This window comes from Schistocerca americana, chromosome X (genome assembly GCF_021461395.2).
Source record: "Schistocerca americana isolate TAMUIC-IGC-003095 chromosome X, iqSchAmer2.1, whole genome shotgun sequence".
In the NCBI taxonomy this organism is placed as follows: domain Eukaryota; kingdom Metazoa; phylum Arthropoda; class Insecta; order Orthoptera; family Acrididae; genus Schistocerca; species Schistocerca americana.
The window spans coordinates 909,305,774-909,330,076 of NC_060130.1; the positions used below are offsets into that span (position 1 = coordinate 909,305,774).

Here is a 24,303-nt window from a genome sequence, read left to right on the forward strand (position 1 = left end):
AATCACGTATAGTTAACGGAAGACGTAGAAACGATATTCCGAAACGAATACGTATAGCGTAAGTCAAACGTTCGAATTAGAATAGAGACCCCACGAACACAAATTTGCTATGGCAGGTATGAAATATAAACTCCGTTACTCGCTCGTTACACTTGAATGACAGATGTTGAATGGGCCGAAACGAGCCGCCGCGTAACAGTGTAGTTGCCTGCTAACTTCGACAGAAGGTAGATGCGGTCCCTAGCGCAACTTATAACATTGTCGAAAATCAGTGCGGACGGGAGAGCTTTGGTACACCCTGTTAAAAAAAAAAAAAACGGAAAAATGGAGGCGGTACAATTGGAGACTGATCCGCCTTCACCAACATGCATAAGCAATTCATTAATACTTATATATATATATATATTTGAATTACAAAAAACTAATAATAAAAAAAATTGCATGGCGCGAGATTCGATCCGGCGCCCTTCAGATTACGAACCCGAGAGCTTACCGCTGCGCCACGACGCTGTAGAAAACTACTAATCGTCGAGAGTATTTCACCGCAACGGTTTCTTTTAACTGTCGATTTTCTCGACAACGGCTGAGAAGTGCATCTTGGTGCTTTGCCACATTACACCTCTGGCCATGAGCTTTTATTATGCGCAGTATGAATCGAATCTGAATTTCACAATTGGCGGCCTCCCCTTGTTAGTGGATTCCGCTTACCAGTATAGATTTACCTTTTCGTGTCCACACGTACACACTTCAAAACCTGACCTGCTGCCCTGGGAAAAATACGAATTAATGGCTTGCTGTTTTCACATGTACTTACAGGTGTTAACCAACCTAAAAACATGCGACGTGTAATACCTATAATTACTACTCTGCAAATTACGTAAATACTGGCCTAATGTTGTTCAGAACACAAACGTCAGTCGCCATTATAAATATCTGCACTTACACACGTTACACCATGTATTTTTATGATGATAAGAGGGCCTGCACTAAAGTATTTAAGCAAAGATATTTTGTCAGTTTAAAAGTTTAGTGGTGAGGCCCCCTAGGCTGACGGCTCTGGCGTCTGCTATCTAGAACGGATATACGTCATTACTCCCAACACGCACTCCTCAGCGCCACTCAACGTTAAATGGGTACACTAGAGACGCCTTTCATGCAATCCGGCGAAATGGCGTCGAGTAGAAAGGCATACCCCACACCGTGAGTCACACGACATTATTATATAAGGATAGCCTAGCAATGTGTAAACAGTTTTTGTTTAGGTGTTTCCGTTACTCTGATAACTACAGAAACAATGCACAGCGCCCCGTTCTGTGACTGGTGTGAATCTGGGACGCGCATTGTGTGTCTGTGCTGCACCGCTATTCCTGTTGTGGCGAGGTCGAGCTCCCCACCTCGGCAACTCTCCAGTCGGCCACGTGAGCCCGCCGCAGCGCCACCTGCGCAGTTCCTAACCCGCCACTCAGCAGCCATGAGGTAACCTTTCCATCACACTTACGTCTCTTTCCCTCTATGAGAGCACCCACCAAACTGGAAGGGTAGAATACCGAAATTAGTTTTCTAACTAACGTGGTCCAGTGACAGGTTACAAACGAAACGTATAATATTCGCTTATTTATGTTGTAGGAAAATTCTGGCAGAACGTAAATACCTTAGGATTAAAGGAGACCACTCACCGAAAAGCAGAACCGTCGAGTTGTCAGTAGGCACACGCAGAAGGAAGAAGGCTTGCTAGCTTTCAGAGTCATCCTTTGACGAGCTAGAGTAAATTACACACACACACACACACACACACACACAGAGAGAGAGAGAGAGAGAGAGAGAGAGAGAGAGAGAGAGACTCAACAGGCGCATTCACACCCTATGCCCCTACACGATGCCGGCTAGCCTCAGCCGGGACCATGTGTGGGTAAAGGCGTGTGTGTCTGTAGTTTAGCTCGTCAAAGGGTAATTCCAAAAGCTAAGTAGAAAGGCATACCGCACACCTTGAGTCATACGACGTTATTATATTAGGACAGTCTAACAATGTGTGGACAGTTTTTGTTTTTGTTTAGGTGTCTATCGACAACTCGGGGCTTCTGCTTTTCGATACCATATTGCAGTACCTGTGCTGTTCAGAAGTACGATGCAGACTTTCTTTGGATACGCATGCATGTCCAAAGGAACGGGGCAACAGGCACTGGAGCGACTACAGCCGTTATGAAATACATGAAATGTATTCGCATTTGCGAATATGGACAGTGCCGCGCGGGATTAGCCGAGCGGTCTCAGGCGCTGCTGTCATGGACTGTGCGGCTAGTCCCGGCGGAGGTTCGAGTCCTCCCTCGGGCATGGGTGTGTGTGTTTGTCCTTAGGATAATTTAGGTTAAGTAGTGTGTAAGCTTAGGGACTCATGACCTTAGCAGTTAAGTCCCATAAGATTTTACACACATTCCGAATATGGACAACCATCAGCTGTATAATGGAATAACAACAATGGAAATCTGATTTTCATTGTCGTCATTCCATTATACAGCTGATGGTTGTCCATTTCGCAAATCCGAATACATTTCATGTACCCCTGCTTTTCGGTGAATGGTCTCCTTTAATCCTAAAGTATTTAGTATTCACTTATCACATCACGACTGTACTGTGCAAGTTGATTCGCTGGGCTCTCACGCGATAGGACTGGGATTAGAGTCCCCCAGATTTACGTTTTCTATGGCTTCCGTAAATCGCTCATCGCAAATGCCGCCATGCTTAGTCTGGAAGGACACGGATGTTTTTCTTTCTCAATCCAAGCTTGTGTGTAATTAGCTCTTAGTCGACAAACGCTAACGTTTAATCTTCCTATTTACATTCCAATACTACAACTGTGGTTGGCATTGAAAATTGTAGTTATTATATGTTCCACAGATTATATGCTCGATATATATAGAAATTAAATGGAAGAGTAAGCTTAAGTTTTAAGTACACGCGATTTGATTACTGTATCAGCTGGTTCGGTATAAATGTTATAACTGTCACTCACACTAAATCACTGTCAGTGTTACTACCAGAAGCGCCACAACGTTGACACAATATTTAACATCACCGGCCGTTGTGGCCGAGTGGTTCTAGGCGCTTCAGTCGGGAACCGCGCGGATGCTACGGTCGCAGGTTCGAATCCTGCCTCTGGCATGGGTGTGTGTGATGTTCTTCGGTTAGTTAGGTTTAAGTAGTTCTAAGTTCTAGGGGACTGATGACCACAGATGTTGAGTCGCATGGTGCTCAGAGCCATTTGAACCAAGCTTAAGTAAGATTCCTTGACATCAAATACATAATTGTCTTTTTAATTGCACCACCTATCGCAACAATGAATTTCAAAACTGCCTGTATTTTCAGTAATTCAACGTCGTGCAGTACTCGCTTCTCGTTACTCACTTGCAGACCATGCGGTCTCAATTTATCTACTCTATATATTGGTGTATTTTATTCTCTTTTCAGTAGAATTCGAAACACCGGCCTCAAATAATCGACGAGTAAAGTGCTTAGTTATTCCTACCATTTACATGTCTCTTGATTTCTGCAGAATTACAAAAGTTTCTGCCTTTAATATCCTTTTGCTCTGGCGTAGTTTTTCGATAGCAGAATGGGAAGGTATATGTCTCAGTGAGATGTATTTGTCAGAGAAAGGTCGGCATGAGCATTATCGACTCAGTTTCTACACTTATGGGAGATATAATTTAATAGTACTAATTCTAGGCATACCGTCAATACCGGCTACGTTTACACTGTTTTGGTCGCTGTAACATACCGCAGAGATGAAACCTTTTTGTGCCTTGTCCTTAAACAGCAATCGCATGCAAGGAAGAAATTTGCTGAAGATTAGCTTAAGAAAACCTACTGCCACTCTGTCAAACTGGTTTAAGGAAATCACGGGAAATCTCAGGATGAGCGAGATGAACGGTGTTTGAATAGTGGTCTTTCTCAATGTCTTTCTCTTCAGTACGAACAGACTTACCTTTGTCTCGGCAACAAATCAGACAGATCACCATCTGTATAGAGGCTTTTGATTTCACTAATACAACGTGGAAATAGCAAACCTTTCCAAAACGACACTTGAATATTTTAGGATTGAAAACCCGAAATATTTTGAGGAAGAAAATGCCTCCCGGTGCTGTCTGCCTGTACGTCTGTATTCTGCGGATATATGTTGGGTGCTCAAGAATATTCGTAGTTTCCGCCCCGAAAGCCGGTTCTGGAAGTTTTCTTAGCCGCTTCTCGCGAGATATATGATGCCCTCCAACAAATCTTAGCCAGTTAAGATTTTCAACATTGTTATTAGTAATGCCTTACGATGGTAGGCAATGGAAACCTCATAACTCCATCTGTCTGTCAAAACTCTTAATTCCAGTAATTTGAGAGTGCATGACTTTCTTTAATCTATCAATAGCTAGGCTTCTACTATACAGTTAACACATGTAGCAACTGTCCGTATCAAATTATATTATTATTTAAGAACCCGTATTTGCTTCAGCTGCAAAATTCAACAAAATGGAGTTACGAGGCTTTCATTGCCTACCATCGCTTATCTTGTGCTAGGAAAGAGTCGTCGACAGTGTCCTTTAATGAAAAATCAGCAGAGCAAAAGTTAGCAAAGAATATTGCGAGTCGCATCTCGATCGGTAGGCGAAGGAGCAGAAGAAGGCATGTCAAGGAGGGACAATGGTAAATTAATGCAGCCGCTTGTGTGTTCCTTAATTGACGTATGTGGTCAACGAGCTTTCTGAATGTTGCGCAACGACTGTGGAGACATCTAGCGGCAAAAGAAGAAACGTCATTCTGTATCGCCGTTTCCCCAAGTTTTAATTCGTCCGAAAAACACGCGACGCGTATATCCCCGGCTTGTTTACATGCCGTAGCGGGATTTTGATGAAGCTAGAGCGCTGTGCGATAGCAAAGATCACGTTAGTTGAGCTGTGTGTGTCACACACGCCGTGTGCGGTCGCTGCACCCTTCCCGCCGCTATTTTTAATATCAAACGACGCGACCTACCGGTAGCGCTGAAGAAGTGGACGCAGTATCCAGCAATTAGTTTTTTATTCCAGCTGAACGTAGGGTATCATGACGAAGGTCAGTATCGATTTCTTTCTCGTTTTCTTGTCGTGCGGTGCGTGTGTCGCCACACTCCTCTGTTCTTGTTTAATATTACCTGTTTCTCTCTCCTTGCGTTTGTGTGTCTTTCTTTCTGAGCGTATACAGCGTTTTGGTAACTATTGTCTATATTCTTTTCCTTGTTCAGTGCTAGCTGAAGTTACAAGAACGGGAATATGTGCGTGACAATTGCTTATTACATTATTTGCTTCTATAGTCTCAAGCTACGAAGTTACACAGGTGATTATCACTGACCATAGCCGTTATAGACTGTCTTGAGATTTATAAAACACAAATGAAAAATAAACATTATTGGCGAAGGTGTCCTACTGTATGATTAGATATACGCAATTTAATGCATAAGGGGCAGTCAAATGAAAACGAGACACATAGAAAAAAATAAATGAACTGTTTATCATTTCAAAAATAATGGCTCTGAGCACTATGGGACTTAACTGCTGTGGTCATCAGTCCCCCAGAACTTAGAATTACTTAAACCTAACTAACCTAAGGACATCACACACATCCATGCCCGAGGCAGGATTCGAACCTGCAACCGTAGCGGTCGCGTGGTTCCAGACTGTATTTCAAAAATAATCGCCATAACTGTTAATACACTGATCCAACTGTGAGCAAGACTGTCATTTCCTTCATGGAAGCCGGCCGTTGTGGCCGAGCGGTTCTAGACGGTTCTGGAACCGCGCGACCGCTACGGTCGCAGGTTCGAATCCTGCCTCGGGCATGGATGTGTGTGATGTCCTTAGGTTAGTTAGGTTTAAGTAGTTCTACGTTCTAGGGGACTGATGACCTCAGATGTTAAGTCCCATAGTGCTCAGAGTCATTTGAGCCATTTTTTCCTTCATGGAAAAGTGTTTGCGGTTGCCTAGAGAACCATGATTTTACGCAGGCGTTCACCTCTTTGTCCGAAGTAAATCGGCGGCAACGAATGTCTTACTTCACTGCTCCAAAAATATTGAAATCGTACGGGGAGAGATCAGGACTGTATGGAGGATGTATAAGGGGTCCCCAGCGAAACTTCTGCATCGTAGTCGAAACAACCTTGGCAACCGGTGGGCGCATATTATCCTGCAACAGAATGATGCTATCCGACAACATTCCTGGACGTGTGGGACTAACGGCGCGCCTCAATTTTAGCAAAGTGTCTATATACCTCTGTACGTTAATTGGCGGCGTGTTCCGGAAAGTCTAAGAGCAGTAGTTCTTTGCAGTCAACTAAATAGGTCACCATGACTTCCACGGAACTGGCGTGTCTGTTGTTTCGATTGGCTGGTAGCCATATAAGATGGCACGCTCATCGCTATGAATGAGGAAAGAGTACAAAGTTTACAATTGGGCAGTGTATGTTACATGCAAGGGGTAGTTTGTAAATTAATTCACAGGTGGGATTTGGTGGAAAACGAGTGTATGTGTGGCTCTGTGCGAACTGCTGTTTAACATAGTGTTATCTTCACAGTCTATACAGAAGTAGTTCAGAGGGGCTGTAGAATATCCATAGAGTCCACTCCGGAAAACTAGTTTATTTTAATTTCATTATTTTCATCTCAGAATCCCTCATAAGGAATTAACCACTGTTCTTAACAGACTTGAAACATTTGAAAATGGAGTTCCGAATTTCTGTTCTCGATTTACTGTTCTCAGTTTAAGATCCTGTCTCGTCCATAAATGCCTGGACAACTAGTAGCCTTTACACATGATCAAGATATCTTTGGGTTTTGTGAGAGATCCGTCGATAATATTCTGCTAGTGTAGTAGTTGTAGGTTTCACGGAGTGCCCGTTTAACTGCCAAATGCCGGCCGCGGTGGCCGTGCGGTTCTGGCGCTGCAGTCCGGAACCGCGGGACTGCTACGGTCGCAGGTTCGAATCCTGCCTCGGGCATGGGTGCGTGTGATGTCCTTAGGTTAGTCAGGTTTAAGTAGTTCTAAGTTCTAGGGGACTTATGACCTAAGATGTTGAGTCCCATAGTGCTCAGAGCCATTTGAACCATTTGACTGCCAAATGTGTTTCATTTAGTATGTATCTATCTATGGCCTTATGCTTTGATTTACACCTAATAGCCGCTGTTTTTTTAGAACAATAAGTAGATTCAGTTGTCATTCGTGGTAGGACTTTGGTCAAACAGTGTGCTTAATGCTGTAATGGCTCTGAGCACTATGGGACGTTACTTCTGTGGTCATTAGTCCCCTAGAACTTAGAACTACGTAAACCTAACTAACCTAAGGACATCACACGCGTCCACGCCCGAGGCAGGATTCGAACCTGCCACCGTAGCGGTCGCGCAGTTCTAGACTGAAGCGCCTGGAACCGCTCGGCCATGAGCGGCCGGCACTTAATCTTGATGCAGTGTTAATCCGTGTCTTGAAGATGATCGCTTGACCGAAATATGTTGTCTAGAAATAAATGTTCGTTACAACACCTTTTGGTAGTTTCATAATGTCTTCTTTCGCTTCTTTAGAAGTTTATATACAGAGACTGTATACCTTGGAAGGCTCTTTCTATCATGAATTGTTGTACTAGTTACAATTCGGTCCAGTGCTTTGTCAACTATTCACCTAAACTAGAGCTACAGTTCCTCTACATGCTCCTACCTAGTCCTAAATGTCTCGAGTTCCCATTGAGGTACGAAAATACTGCTTCGTTATCTAGTTTATTGAGTTTGTAAATCTTTCTACTTTCTTCTACTTTCTTTCTTCTACTTTCTTGCCCTTTGTACTTCCCTAATCATTGTTGTTACGACTGCGTCATGATCACTGACACGAGTTCCAATGTCGACACCTGTCAGCCAGGCGTAACGAACAGCAGTGAATACAATTTTGTGTGACCCTTTGACGAGAGAGCTTTCTAAACGAATGAGATATCACACAATTTGTGATTAATTTAATGCAATATTATTTTCTTTGATCTCTCGTTGTTTTAAAAGAACGGACTCTCAAAATATAAGGTCAGTGTATTAAAATAGTAGGCTAGGGCGTTTGAATACGACCGCCATCAGCCGGCCGGGGTGGCCGAGAGGTTATAGGCGCTTCAGCCTGGAACCGCGCGACCGCTACGGTCGCAGGTTCGGATCCAGCCTCGTGCGTGGATGTGTGGGATGTCCTTAGGTTAATTAGGTTTAAGTAGTCCTAAGTTCTAGGGGACTGATGACCTCAGATCTTGAGTCCCATAGTGCTCAAAGCCATTTGAACAATTTGAACGACCGCCATCCCATGGCGAAAAACAGGAAAGGCAGTGCTGCGAGAGGCAGGAAAGCATGAATACGCGCTCCGCCCCACTGCGACAAACACCATTCTCAGCGCCGGCGTCTGCTTGTTAAGCAATATAACCGCTGTCTTATAACGACCACACATTTGTACTCCGTCCATAATCTAGAAGTTCTTGCACCGTACTAATAGCACTTATTACTTTCAACGTTATATTATTCTTGTGTTGGAGTACTCTCGTAACCGAGAATTTTGTACGGCCTACGTCGGAATGAGGCAACGGTTATTCCCGTCAGATTACAGAAGTTAAGCGCTGTCGGGCGTTGCCCGCACTTGGGTGACCATCCACGCCGCCATGCGCTGTTGCCATTTTTCGGGGTTCACTCAGCCTCGTGATGCCAATTGAGGAGCTACTCGACCGAATAGTAGCGGCTCCGGCCAACGAAAACCATCATAACGACCGGGAGAGCGGTGTGCTGACCACACGCCCCTCCTATCCGCCTCCTCAGCTGAGGATGACACGGCGGTCGGATGGACCCGATGGACCACTTGTGGCCTGAAGGCGGAGTGCTTTATTTCCCAATAAGGGAGACATATTTTCCTTCAGATGGTATTTATTACGATCTCTTTTTCGTTACACAAATACTTTGTTTTAACTATCTCAAGCGTTTATCTGAATAAAAAGCACCGGACATTACCGCCACGAAACGAGAACACAATGGTGTCAACATATTCTGCTAACGTCGCTAACGCACAGTTGTGAGGCGGCACTCGACGCACGGATAAGTCGGTTCGAATCATAGTGGTGGAAACGGTTTTCACTGCCAATATTTAGCCGGCAAGGGGAGGTGAGGTAGTGGCGTGAAGTTCCCGATTGCCAGATTTTACGCCAGTGTTCTGTTTTAAATAGCAAACCTCTCCGAAACGTCTCATCTGGTGAGGGCATATATTACTGTTGATGGTGATCCATCCGTAGGATGAGATCGTTAAGCTTGGCCACCCCCATGTTGCTATTCGCAAATAGTAGGCTATGTGCCGGCACTGAGTTTCACTCTCTCCTTTCTATCATCATCATCATCATCATCATCATCATCCAACACAAACATTACACCGCACACACACAATACATACAAGTAGTACTGCAATATTGTAATGCAGCATGTTGCAAATAAATAAACAAAAAAATGATGTCAATATAACTTAAAGAGGCATATAGTTACTTAGAACAAGGTGCCATTGTATTAAATTGAAGCAAATTCACACGATATGCTATCATTCGTGATGTTTTACAAATTATACTGTTCGTGATGGCTTGGTAGATACTTAATGAGAAAAATGTTCGTGATGGTTTGGTAGATATTCGGTGAGAAAAATGTCAAAAGATATAGCTCTGACCAAAGAATACAAGTCGGAAATGAGAATTGGGTTTCGCATCGAAAACAATATTAAAGTAACATACTATGAGCCACCCATATAATGGAACCGTTCAACACATCGTACATACACACAATTGGCAGCGACGATTGTGACATGGTAGACCAAGAGGAAATATCGAGTTCGTTTTAAAGAATACAAAAAGCCTCATGAAAGAAATGTGGCTTTCCACTGCTTTTCGTAAACAACAAAAATACGTCCTGAAACAATTACCGTATTCAGAAGAGATCGAAATTGGTAGTCACTTTTAAATCCATGAGGTGGACTCGTCAACGAGCAAACTGACCTGCAAGACAAAAATTTCCTCGAAAATTTTAGACACATTCCGCTCACAGAAAAAAAGTAAGTATCATTTCTATTTGCAGTTTTCGCGCTGACAGGTTTATTTATATTGTCAATTATTTGAGAGAAACTTTTCCATTTTCCAGTATGTCCATTTTTCACATTCATAACTTTTTAATATTTTTGTTTTTATTTTTCAAAGTTTGTCAGTTTTTAGTAGTTTTCATTTAGGTACGTGGTCGTTGTGCTGTAGCAGACTCCAGCCCTGGAGGTCCTGGATTCAATCTCGGGTAGAAGTGGGGATTTTTCCTCGTTCCAGTCCCTCCAGTACGGCCCCAGGTCCACTCAGCCTCTATCAAATGAGCATCGACGTTCTTTCCCGTGTGTGTGTGTGTGTGTGTGTGTGTGTGTGTGTGTGTGTGTGTGTGTGTGTGCGTGTGTGTGTGTGCGTGTGTGCGCGCGCGCTGCAGTCAGGTCAATAGCCCGGCCATGGGCTAGCGCCAGGTACTTCACCTTTTATTTAGTTATACAAATAATTGTATATGCATAGATCTTTAAAATTAGTCTGTCCTGAGCTTTCTTCTTTGGTCAGCGTTACATCTTTGTATCGACTAGTTCTCAAGCCATCACGAACAATATAACACGTAAAACACCACAAACAGTAGCACAGTATATGAACTCACTGCCTTTTTCATGCATATGACACTTGGCACTGGCAAATTATGTTTCTGTTGCGTTACGTTTGCAATACTGTGTTCGTGCTCCGAGGCGGTAATGTCTCCTGGTTTTTATACAGGTACACATTCGAAAATGGATTTTTAAACCGAAAATAGTATTGTAACTGAGAAGGGGTATTAAAGAATAGCACTGCTGGTGTGAGAAAATGTCATTTTCATACATAATTTTATGGCTGTTGTGCTCACTAGGAAATGCTATTCTACTTTAATGTCACGTCTATTTACTGATTCTGGCAAGTGACTGATTGTGGAGGAGGACACTGTGCTTTGCGAATGCATACGTATCACACTACCACGTTGAAAGCATTTTTATTGATGCGTCTACTATTTCAGATTTTAATGCAGTTCTGTTAAAATCTGCTGAGTGAAAAATTACCAAATGACCATTCGCATTGCTCTTATCTGCATAAGCTCTATTTCCACTGTTATTATGACCCGATACAACACATTTGAGCATACAAAATGCGCACTGTAACTTACCACTTTGCCCAGGAGAGCCGGCCGAAGTGGCCGTGCGGTTAAAGGCGCTGCAGTTTGGAACCGCAAGACCGCTACGGTCGCAGGTTCGAATCCTCCCTCGGGCATGGATGTTTGTGATGTCATTAGGTTAGTTAGGTTTAACTAGTTCTAAGTTCTAGGGGACTAATGACCTCAGCAGTTGAGTCCCATAGTGCTCAGAGCCATTTGAACCATTTTTGCCCAGGAGATGCTGGGAGCAAACGACTGGTTACTAAGCTCGCATTGCGCAAAGGTGTTAATAATGGACATATAACAGCGGAATTAATACAGAACATAGCCTGAACTGCCCTTTACACAACACTACCGTTCAACATAAACACCATGCATTTGTACACATTTCCACCATCGTTGAACCCTGCCATCAAAATCAGTCTGGAAAAATGTAGGGTTTTGCTTCTTGATACATAATTTTAAAAACCTAAGTTTTGCTATTGTGAGTTCTAACGCATCTGTCTCCTAGAACCACTCGATCAGCACGTTCTCGATTGGCATCTATGACAGATGATGTCGCTGGCTGCGCGGTTTATCTGCAATGTACGTTTCTCCGTTACCAAACTTCTTCACGTAACGCTGCCCATTGGTGATGCCCATCAGAAAGGCCCCACACACTCTCTTCGTGGTTGAGGTTAAAGCAGCTTTAAAATGATGTCAAGAAACAAAAGGCTGAATTTTTCCAAACAGTTTTTGATGCTTGGGTTCGACAATGTACGAATGCATGGTGACGGTGCTAAACGGCAGTGTTGTGTAGAGGACAGTTCAGGCTATGATATGTACTAATTACGATGCCGTGTGTTTATTAATGCATTTTTTATGACACAGGACGTATTTCTTCTTGATCCAACCTCATAACTTGACACGTAGCAGGGAGGTGCAGGGAGCTGATACAAGCCATCTCCGACCCCCACATACACTATTATCGCAGGGCAGTTAGCACATACAACAAACATACACCCGTATTTCTATGAAAGCAGAGGTGACACAAAGAGGTAACCATCGCATACACGAGTTTACATAGTCGCAACTGAAACTTTGTTGCTCAAATTCACACAAAGAAAGAACTGTACAATGCTACTGCGAACATTATTGTTTGCTAATAAAGATTGGTAGTGAGAAGAAGCATGTCTACACTGTCCGACCTCTACCTATTTATGCACTCCCAGCACCCTCATGAGAAAGACCTAGTTATACTGTTCATTTAGTACTGTAAAATCCCTTACATTTGCTTCCTGCAACCGCCGCGCGAAGCTTTCAGTTGCGGTGCACTTACAGTATTGCAGTCTTGATTGTACTAGTAATCTGTAAGCAATTTCCATTGCAAGCAAACTGCAGTCTCTGAGGATCCTCTCGATGAATCAAAGATTGATGTTCGCATTGCATTTAACTGATATTATGTGGTTGTCCTATCGCATACAGTGTGGCTATTGATTTGACTGGCTCCAATTGGTATTCATTAATGCTACAGTCAAACGTTGCTGCAATTTTCTGTTTGGCTAAGCGCACAACGAAGAATTAGTAATGAATCTTAGCACAAGGTTGATACTTTGTCAAGATTAGGTTTGATGTTACTGCAAGTTAAATGCCAAATCTGAGTTTTGAAGGTTCTAATATGGCAGTATCTCTTAGAAAAAGAACTGCGTGCTGTCTCAGAATCAAGCATAAAACGGAAAGAAACCCGGGAACATTCCAGTGCGGACGATGTCTCCGCGCTTGTGATTAGAATCACTGACGCGACATAAAGACGAGATTTGGTAAGTGACACTGAATGTGATATTGCGGAATAAAATAATACTAATGCATGTGGAACTCAATGAAAAGTAGCTGAGATTGGCAGCAAAAGAGGGAACGTGCATGTGCACTATTTTCAGTCCACATTTTAGACAGAAGATAAATACATAGAATGATAGTGCTTGACCTCGTAAAGTATCGAGAGCGTGGCAAGCTCTGCGGTGACGCTATCTCTTTTTTCGTAACATCCTGCCTGGTAGACACGCTAGTCGCTTGCAGTGGCTACAGCTTCCTGAAAATCGCAAGGACACCTTTTCAGTATTCTGTAGTTATTGACCAAAAAAAGGTCTGTGTGTCTGTTAAGATGTATTTCGCATCATATCTGCGAGTAATGTTAGTAACAGTCTCGAGTCAATGTTTACTTGAATGTGTTGGTTCGTGTCGACCAGATGGCTGAGGTGATTAGCAGACCGTATAAGAGTTATTAATATTATTATGTAGTATTCTGCCTAGAGGCAGGTCCATGTCTTCGTTCGGAGAATTTCTGATTCCACTGTTTCCCTGTCTTCAGCTTCTTCCTTCAGTCTGTTGTATCTCCTTCCATCTTTCACGTCGTCCAGATGTTTAATTCTTCTTCTTCCTCGTCTTGCATTTCCTCTGAGTTTCCCTTCGATGACATCATGTATGAGTCCCTCGTGTCTAAGTACATATCCAATCCAGTTGGCCTTTCTCTGAAGAATTGTATGCAGAATACTTCTCTCCTACTCTTCGCAGTACATCGTCATTTTTTATGCGATCTGTCCACTTGATCTTTTCCATTCTCCTCCAGTACCACATTTCAAAGCTCTCTAAGTATTTTTTATCCGTCTTTCTCATGGTCCATGTCTCTGCTCCATACAATGCAATGCTCCAAATGTAGCACTTTATGCCGGCCGGAGTGGCCGTGCGGTTCTGGGCGCTACAGTCTGGAACCGAGCGACCGCTACGGTCGCAGGTTCGAATCCTGCCTCGGGCATGGATGTGTGTGATGTCCTTAGGTTAGTTAGGTTTAATTAGTTCTAAGTTCTAGGCGACTGATAACCTCAGAAGTTAAGTCGCATAGTGCTCAGAGCCATTTGAACCAACCATTTGTAGCACTTTATCAGTTTTTTCCTCAATACCAAACTCAACTTGCTGGTCAGCAGAGTCCTCTTCTTGTTGAAAGCAGCTTTGGCCATGGCGATTCTTGCTCGGATTTCGTTGGTGCAGTGGGCATCCTTTGTGATAAAACTTCCCAGGTACTTGAACTGATTCACATTTTCCAGCTCCCGATTGTCAAGTGTTTCTCACGCTTTGATATGCACTCACTTTTGATTTTTCGATTTTGATTTCCATGCCGTATTTTCTTCCCGTTTCCACCAAATTGTTCATCATGTGTTGCGGCTGTCTCCGATTTTTGGCGAGCACTACCAGGTCGTCTGCATACTTGGTGGTGTTGATGAGACGTCCTCCTACTTTGAAGTTTCCGCATCCTTTCAGCGCTTCTCTCGCCAGCAGTTCTCCATACAGGTTGAAGAGACTTGGCGACAGACAACATCCTTGTCTCACTCCCCTTCCTATTTCCACACTGTTCGTTTCTCCATGGTTCAGTCGTACCTTTACCCTTTGTCCCAGGTACAAGTTCCTTATAAGTCTCCGATCTCTCCAGTTGATTCCTATTTCCTTAAGGTTGTCCATCAATATATTCCAATTGACTCTGTCGAAGGCCTTCTGCCAGTCTATAAAACAAACGCAAACTTATTCGTTAACGTTGTCAAATATAAATTTCTCAACAGTGGTGTTCAAATGTTTACTGACGAGATACATAAATGAAGAAATTTATTGGTCCACTAAAACAGAGAATTGAATCGTATGTGGAGGACAAATAAAGCAACAAAAGCTATCTGTAGGGTAATCAGATAAGTTTTACTTTCGCTGTAAATGGGATGAAAAGCATACTGTGATGATATGACATGGATTTGTCACAAATATTCGTTTGCTGCTGGGTGCAGTTTAGAACTGGTTCACACGCCTGTCAAAGGGACGCGGTGTCGCCATGTCCCAGCAATGCACCCAGAGAGGCTGAGACACGTTATTCTTCTCTTCCTGTCGCGCCTCTCGTACTAGAAGACTCCACGCTTCACTACTGTTTCCTACAACACTTCCTGTTCGGTAGCAGCTACATCCAAATCTTTTACGTATCAAATATCGCAGGGAGCCCACACCATTACCATCATCACTATTTCAAGATCACAGACATCAATCACCGTCTCCTCTCTTAATCGTAAAATAATCGTTTTTCTTTTAAAAATTATATTTTAATTTATTTTTAATTCTTTTATTCGATGACTGAAGAGAGATAACAAGTCCGCTTCCAGCCTAGCCCCTATGTGGGGGGAATATAAATAACGGATTAATAATTTAACTGCTGTAAGAGAAAAGCTATTTAACTTGGTTTCACAATGTAGTAGTTTTGTATTAATTTCACAAACTTGTGATCAACAATAAACGTCATGCATATTTGAAGTGGCGGGTAGCTTGGGTCTTAGTGCACCCGTTCTGCAAGTCGGGGTCTCAGGTTCGACTCTTATAACACAAAGGCCATTTCACTTATTGGAAACTCAAATTTAAATTAAAGGTAACAAATGTAGGTTAATTCTTACAAAGAAGAAAACAGCAACCAGCCACTATTAATACTGCTATTTATGTAGGTAAATAGCGCCGTTACCGGTTTCGAACTGGCAAGTTCATCATCAGACGGCTGTTCACATGATTTTCAAGATACACTTTACATTATCGTCCGTTTCCGATTTTTATTATTCCACTGTGGCGAAGTAGTTTTGGTGTGTTGTTGCCCTGCGGTAAAAAACAAATTGCATAAGTGCTGGATATATTTTGGAATATTCGAAAAATACAATCCTGCAACTTCGCAACAAAACCGCGCGGAATTTTCGACGTAAGTACCATAACCACTTAACCTCACATATTTATTTACGCTGTATTTCGTCGTTTGGATGTTAGTTACTTTCACACAGTGCGCTTCTAACACTGTTTTCTACCGTAGGGCAACAACACACCAAAAATACTTCGCCACAGTGGAATAATAAAAATCGGAAACGGACGATAATGTAAAGTGTATCTTGAAAATCACGTGAACAGCCGTCTGATGATGAACTTGCCAGTTCGAAACTGGTAACGGCGCTATTTACCTAAATAAATAGCAGTATTAATAGTGGCTGGTTGCTGTTTTCTTCTTTGTAAGAATTAACCTACATTTATTGTACACAGCCACGGTCTCACCATGTCAGTTTTAGACAAAATAGCAGTAAAAGTAAACAGTTTCTGAAGCGTTTGTCTCACAAATTCCCTCGTGGAACTTATACAGGATGTTCCGAAACTATTCATTCAAGTCAATACAGGAGGTAGACAACATCAAAACAAATATATTTATGGTACATGAACTCCCTCACGGTAGTTTCTCAAACTAAGGACGATTTACCCCAAGGTAATTTAGCATGCTAATCATAGCAGTGGCATTCACAGGAACTGCTCGAATGCGCGAGCATTTGCCTGTGTGCACGCAGTACATCGTCGGGCCATTGACTTGGGTGGCCGGGCCACAGGGCCACCTTAGCCGATCCATCGATTCCCGAACGTGGCTGTCAGATGATTTCTCACAGCAATGCTGAAATGAACTGGCGCTCTATCGTGCTGGCCGCGCGGGATTAGCCGAGTGGTCTCAGGCGCTGCAGTCGTGGACTGTGCGGCTGATCCCGGCGGAGGTTCGAGTCCTCCCTCGGGCATGGGTGTGTGTGTGTTTGTCCTTAGGATAATTCAGGTTAAGTAGTGTGTAAGCTTAGGGACTGATGACCTTAGAACTGAAGTCCCATAACATTTCACACACATTTGAGCATCTTTTGATAATAAAGATCGTTTACAAGCGATCTTGGCTAAGAAGTTCAACTTCTCACAAGTAGTCGTCTGTGTTGCGGTGTTAGCAGCAGCTGACGCATTGGACGGTAATTCCGTAGTCCGGTTGCTCCTAGTCCCCGATAAATGGTGCGGGCTATCACAGAATATTGCTAGGAGTCCATGAGAAGGAGTTACGACGTGCTTGGTGCACAATGCCACGATGCTCCCGTGTGGTGGCCAAACGTTGTAGACCGGACCCATGCAGTCCAACATCGGACCACCGTCACATCTGAATGCTCCACAAATCTGGGTATTGCAAAATTCTGCCAGCCGACCAAATTTCACATTTCTCTATCGTGCCGGAAGTACATCCTTTGTCTAACATTTATAGGTACATCCTCCAGCAATTCTGGCAACACATGTTCCTGGAAAATGCAATCTCTGTGTCCGTTGTGGGAGAATGGAAGCATATATGATCCAATCAGCCTATCACTGAGAATGTCGACCCACACATTAAATAAACACCGAATCGCTGTCGATGAGGACGAGGTCGAGTACCTCATGTCCCATGTTCTCAAACATGCGAATTGTGGATACTGAAACAACCTTCACGAGTAATCAATGACTCTCCGGTGTAAATGACTCCGGCCGGAAATAAGGGGTGCACGGCAATCTGTTGCAAAAACCATTATCATAGCTGCAGGCGTTGTGGAAAATCTTCTGGTGTTAGTTCTGCCACGCGCTGAAGATGGGAAGGATAAAGCAGCTGGTCGTGTAACGCATTCCACATAAGGCTACGTCTGACGCCAAGGATGTGTGCAATACATCGTGTAATTGTAGATGGCGTGTTTTCAACATGTCACAGAATCTCGTCTTCAGAATGGCTCTAAGCGCTATGGAACTTAACATCTGTGGTCATCAGTCCCCTAGAACTTAGAACTACTTAAACCTAACTAAACTAAGTACATCACACACATCCATGCCCGAGGCAGGATTCGAACCTGCGACCGTAGCAGCAGTGCGGTTCCAGAACGAAGCGCCTAGAGCCGCTCGGCTACAGCGGTCTTCCATTTCAGGTGTTCCCACTGTTACATTCGGACCTGTATCATGCGTACTTGCGTGAAAAGTGCCAGTTTCACATAGCAGTCGATGCAGACATATTTGCTGTTGTGGAAAGTGTTATCTATACTCTCTCACTGCAGCTAGTCCATTTCCATTCACAGACCCGTATACCAGATGCATGTCAGCCATTTCAGCATATTTAAACCGCTCGAAGTTCACTGTTGTTGTCACAAGGCGGTAATGATTGCGACTGAAACCGTTTGTTTACAAGGAACTCACCGTTGTCACAAGGCGGTTATACTTGCGAATGATTCGGTGTGTTTCCAAGCAGACCTCAGAGCCAACCATCCGTACACAGAGCAGTTTTGAATGTCAGTACACATACCCAGTCAGCGATACCGACGCAACAGGTTACTTCTGAACCAGTAACTAATTTTAATTACAAGCTAATTTCAGAGACCGTATGTTGCTTATCGAAATATGTTTGTTTTTGATATTCTCTGTCTCCTGTATTAATATGAACCACTAGTTTCAGAACATCATTTAGATTACACATTTCTCGTAAACTGGTGGGTAATTTTTACGTTGCATACGAACTTCTACAGAAGATACACGAAGACTAATCCTAACTGAATTTTGCAGAGTATGTCTTCTTCTGTATCTCAAACAACAGATCACCTTCTCTTTTTGTTATCATCTTAAATAAACTGTGTGATAAAAAATGTGGCACCTAGAAGATATGGTCGGTTGTAAATATAGCATCGTACACATACACACGATGGGCGGCCATGTAAATGATTAGGCTTACAATTCTCTATGACAAGTGGAGCGTCCACCAGAGTAGATGAGTGTTGTTCGTGGTTAGCGCTGTTCCCAGGCATGTTGGGATATACACTGATGCGTCAAAGAAACTTTTGTAGGCATGCGTATTCAAATACAGAGATATGTAAAAAGGTAGAATACGGTGCTGCGGCTGGCAACGGCTGTATAAAACAACAAGTGTCTGGCGCAGTTGTTAGATCAGTTAGTGCTGCTACAATGGCAGGTTATCAAGATTTAAGTGAGTTTGAACGTGGTGTTGTAGTCGGCGCACGAACGATACGGCACAGCATGTCCGACATAGCAATGGACCCCCCTGCGGGTTCGCGGGTTAGAATAGGCCCGCGGTATTCCTGCCTGTCGTAAGAGGCGACTTAAAGGAGTCTCCAACGTTTCGGCCTTATGTGATGGTCCCCTCTCGGGTTTGACCTCCATCTTTCTAAATTTATCCGAAGAGCGAGCCAATTGGGGAAGGGCGCCTTACATGGTGCACTGTTTCCGTCGTGCAATTAGACCTTTAGCCGGATTTCTCGTCGTTGCAATGGTGTCCCGCTCGTTCTCGATCTCTTGGGCGAGGATACGTCCCTGTGTGCGATTACCACGCTGCACTCTGCAGTGTTTCTTTTAACTGCGACGACGACCTTGGACATTTTTGCACCTAAGATCCAGCACGGTAGCCAGTCCGTTGTGGTGGGGCCGCCATGTACCCTCTTGGTTGTAGCCCCCTGACAACACAGGGATCGCTCTACTGATGCCTGCGCCGTTAACTCCCCACGTATCCCAAGGAGTAGATGCCCATCTCCCTGGGGCATCGGGACTCCCGGCAACGGCCATCCTGCCAGGTGGCCTTTGCTGTGGCTGGGTGGCGCCCGTGGGGAGGGCCCTTGGTCGGAGTAGGTGGCATCAGGACGGATGACCCGCAATGAAGCGTGGTACATCATCTCTCGCTGGCGGCCAGCCGCCAGCAGTCTCTAAGCCTTCTCGGGCTCAATTTAATGCTCAGAAGTACGATCCGAAAACGTTCCCCTCCCTGCCCACGCCGTGGAAAGAGCGTAAGTCTCAGGATGGAGGTAACAGTTATTCGCCCCGATTCTTAGTTTGCACGAGAGCTGATGGGGAGTCTTTTCTCTCCACAAAGCCTCAGTTCTTCGTCGAGCATTTAGAGGACAAGTTTGGGGAGGTGGAGGGCTTGTCTAAAATGCGCTCTGGGTCAGTACTGATACAAACGGCATCCTCCGCCAAGTCCCGCAGGTTACTTGCTTGTGACAAGTTGGGGGATGTTAACGTTACTATTACACCACATAAGAGTTTAAATATGGTCCAGGGTGTTATTTTCCATAGGGATCTCCTTTTGCAGTCTGATGACGAGCTGCGCGCCAACTTAGAACGTAGAGGTGTTCATTTCGTCCGGCGCGTTCATCGGGGTCCGAGGGACAATCAGGTTGCTACCGGTGCCTTCATATTGGCCTTCGAGGGTGATACGTTACCGGAAAAGGTCAAGGTGATGGTCTACCGATGTGACGTCAAGCCCTATATCCCTCCCCCGATGCGGTGCTTCAAGTGCTGGAAGTTCGGCCATATGTCTTCCCGCTGCACTTCCAGCCTCACATGTCGAGATTGCGGACGCCCATCTCATCCCGATACTCCATGTGCCCCGCCTCCCATCTGCGTCAACTGCGGGGAGCACCATTCACCTTGCTCGCCTGACTGCAAAGTCTTTCAGAAAGAGCGCAAAATCATGGAATATAAGACCCTGGACCGGCTGACCTATACTGAGGCCAAACGGAAATATGACAGACTCCATCCTGTGAGAATGACATCTTCTTATGCAGCTGCTACAACAACTGTGCTAGCTCCATCAGTTTCGAGACTTCCAGCCAGCTCGATAAGCAGTAAGACTCCTCCTGCCCCCTTGCCCGTCGGGGGCTCTACCCAACCGGTTGCTCCTGCACCACCTACCTCAGGAGCAACCTCCTCCCACCCGTCGGGGACGTCCGTCCCCGCTTCTCAGCCGGAGAAGCGTCTAACTTCTTCGGCTACTCTCGCCCGTAAGAGTTCCCTTGGGACCCTCCCTTCCCAGGGTTCCACCAGCGGGAAGGATGACGGCCGCCAGTGGCATAAGTCCTCACCAGCGGCCGGGCGTAGGGCTTCACGATCCTCCTCTGTCCCGGAGACTGAATTGGTGAAGCCTTCCCAGCCGGTGAAACCCAAGGTTCAGCGAGAGAAGTCCAAGAGAAAGACCTCTAAGGCCAAAGAACTTGCGGTGGCACCAACCCCACCGCACCTTTCGCGCTCTGCGTCTGAGGATGAAGTCGAGATTCTAGCGTCCGCTGAGGACCTTGATCTCGCTGGTCCCTCAGACGCCATGGATGCCTCTCGTACGGGTACTGAATCGGTGGCAGTGAGTGAACAAGGGGCTTAAATTGCCTTCCCAGTCCTTTCACGCCTTTCTCAGCCATGGACAATACCATCCTCCAGTGGAACTGCGGCGGTTTTTTCCACCATTTAGCTGAGCTCCGCCAACTTATCAGCCTTCGCCCTTTCTTCTGCATTGCTCTCCAGGAAACTTGGTTTCCAGCGATGCGAACACCCGCCCTCCGTGGCTATCGGGGTTATTATAAGAACCGCGCAGCTTATGAAAGGGTGTCTGGTGGCGTCTGCATATATGTCCTTCACACTCTGCACAGCGAGTCTGTCCCTCTCCAGACGCCTTTAGAGGCTGTCGCTGTACGCGTGTGGACGCCACAGGCTGTTACCGTCTGCAGTATTTACATTCCACCGGATGGTGATGTCTCGCAGCATGTCCTGGCTGCACTGGTCGCCCAATTGCCGCCACCTTTCTTGCTATTGGGCGACTTCAACGCCCATAACCCTCTGTGGGGTGGGTCAGTGGCCACAGGTCGAGGCTCCATCGTTGAGCATTTATTGTCGCAGCTCGATCTCTCGCTGTTAAATGATGGTGCCTTCACACACTTCAGTGTGGCGCATGGCACCTACTCCGCCATTGACCTTTCCATCTGTAGCCATAGCCTCTTACCGTCTGTCCAATGGAGTGTGCATGACGACCTGTGTGGTAGTGACCACTTTCTGCTCTTTTTGTCACTACCACAGCGTCACTCTTCTCATAGCCCTAGCAGATGGGCTATGAATAGGGCTGACTGGGATTTGTTCTCCTCCACTGCCGCTTTTGAGCCTCTCTCTACTGATGACATTGATGCGGTGGTTCAATCGGTCACCACCGGAATCGTTACTGCCGCCGAATCTGCCATTCCCCGTTCTTCTGGGTCCCCTCGGCGGAAGGCTGTGCCTTGGTGGTCGCCTGAGATCACTGAAGCGATTAAAGATCGCCGGCGGGCGCTCCAGCGTCACAAGCGACACCCCTCCTTAGCCCACCTTATCGCCTTCAAACGGCTGCGTGCGCGGGCCCGCCTCCTTATCCGCCAAGGCAAGAAGGAGTGCTGGGAGCGGTATGTGTCCACCATTGGCCTCCATGTCACTCCCTCGCAGGTCTGGGCCAAGATTCGACGCGTCTACGGCTATCGGACCCCTGCCAGCGTCCCTACGCTCTCACTGAATGGAGCCGTTTGTACTGACTCTGACGTCATTGCAAATCGCTTACCAGAGCATTTTGCTATGAGTTCCGGTTCTGCGAATTACCCCCAGGCCTTCCACTCCATTAAAGAGCGGCTGGAACGTCGGAGCCTTTCGTTTCGCACCAACCACCCGGAATCTTACAATGCTCCATTCAGTGAGTGGGAATTTCGCAGTGCCCTAGCTGCTTGCCCTGATACCGCTCCTGGGCCAGATGGCATCCACTGTCAGATGCTGAAACACCTTTCAGTGGACTGCCAGCGGCGCCTTCTCGATCTTTACAACCGTCTTTGGGTCGAGGGGGAGTTTCCGTCGCAATGGCGGGAAGGCATTGTCATCCCCGTTTTGAAACCTGGAAAGACCCCTCTGGAGGTGGACAGCTACCGTCCAATTAGCCTCACCAACGTTCTTTGTAAGTTGCTCGAACGGATGGTGAGCCGGCGCTTGCATTGGGTACTGGAGTCTCGGGGCCTTCTGGCTCCGTCTCAGGGTGGGTTCCGTAACGGCCGCTCCGCCACCGACAATCTGGTGAGCCTGGAGTCGGCCATCCGTACTGCTTTTGCCTGCCGTCAGCACCTGGTCGCTGTCTTTTTCGACATGCGGAAGGCGTACGATACGACATGGCGTCATCACATTCTTTCTACGCTTCATGGATGGGGTCTTCGGGGTCCTCTGCCGATTTTTATCCGCAATTTTCTGTCGTGTCGTACCTTCCGCGTGCAAGTCGCGGCCTCGTATAGTTCCTCCCACGTCCAGGAGAACGGTGTGCCACAGGGCTCTGTCTTAAGTGTCTGTCTGTTTTTAATAGCCATTAACGGGCTTGCTGCGGCCGTGGGAAATTCTGTCTCCGCTTCCCTGTATGCTGACGACTTCTGCCTTCACTACAGCTCTACTGGCATTGCAGCTGTTGAACGTCAGCTACAGGGCGCTATCCGTAAGGCGCAGTCTTGGGCTGTAGCGCATGGGTTTCAGTTTTCGGCAGCCAAGACCTGCGTTATGCATTTCTGCCGGCGACGTACTGTCCACCCGGAGCCGCAGCTTTCTCTTAACGGCGAACTTCTTTCGGTGGTGGAATCACACAGGTTTTTGGGGGTGGTTTTCGATGCCCGGTTGACTCTGCTGCCTCATATCCGGCAGCTGAAACAGACGTGTTGGCGGCATCTAAACGCTCTGAGATGCTTGAGCCACACCCGCTGGGGCGCCGACCGCTCTACACTGTTGCGGCTCTACCAGGCGTTAATCCAGTCCCGTCTGGATTATGGGAGCGTGGCTTATGGCTCAGCATCCCCATCTGCGTTACGGGTGCTGGACCCGATTCTCCACAGCGGGATCCGCCTTGCCACTGGTGCTTTCCGCACCAGCCCTGTGGACAGCGTACTAGTGGAGGCAGGTGTACCTCCACTGCGGGTACGACGCCAACAATTACTGGCTGCTTATGCTGCCCATGTTTTTAGTTTGCCCGGGCATCCAAATTACCGTGTCCTGTTCCCGCAGTCGGTCGTCCATCTGCTGGACCGTCGGCCCCGGTCGGGTTGTCCGATCGCCGTACGCGTCAAGGAGCTTCTCTGCGGGCTTGGGTTTTTCCCTGTTCCGCCTCCTTTCCAGGCGCCTCTGCGTACACCCCCGTGGTGTGTTCCTCGCCCTCGCCCTTGCCTTCGGCTCGACTTGGCACAGGGCTCGAAGGACACGGTCCCTCCAGAGGCCTTCCGCCGCCGCTTTTATTCCATCCTTGCCACGTATCAGGGCTCTGGAATTGTTTACACCGACGGTTCGATGGTTGCTGGTCGTGTCGGGTATGCGCTAACTCTAGGGGACCATTCCGAACAACGGTCCTTGGCGGCTGGCTGCAGCGTTTACACTGCTGAGCTAG

At 46.0% G+C, this 24,303-nt stretch overlaps 1 protein-coding gene across 4 annotated transcripts in view; it reads left to right on the plus strand.

Annotated features, from left to right (window-relative positions):
* Positions 1–1,304: 1,304 nt before the first annotated feature.
* The window catches only part of LOC124555764 (organic cation transporter protein), a 283,841-nt gene continuing 260,842 nt past the window's right edge, over positions 1,305–24,303 (plus strand). The window contains exon 1 of one of the 4 annotated variants that reach the window (XM_047129804.1): positions 1,305–1,476. Coding sequence is in view for 1 of the 4 variants with exons in the window: in XM_047129808.1 (XP_046985764.1) it covers positions 5,086–5,094 (9 nt within the window). In the remaining 3 variants the exon portion in view is untranslated. Of the gene's footprint in view, positions 1,477–4,867; positions 5,095–24,303 lie in introns of those variants that run through there. The other 3 variants (XM_047129809.1, XM_047129805.1, XM_047129808.1) reach the window with 3 other exon arrangements.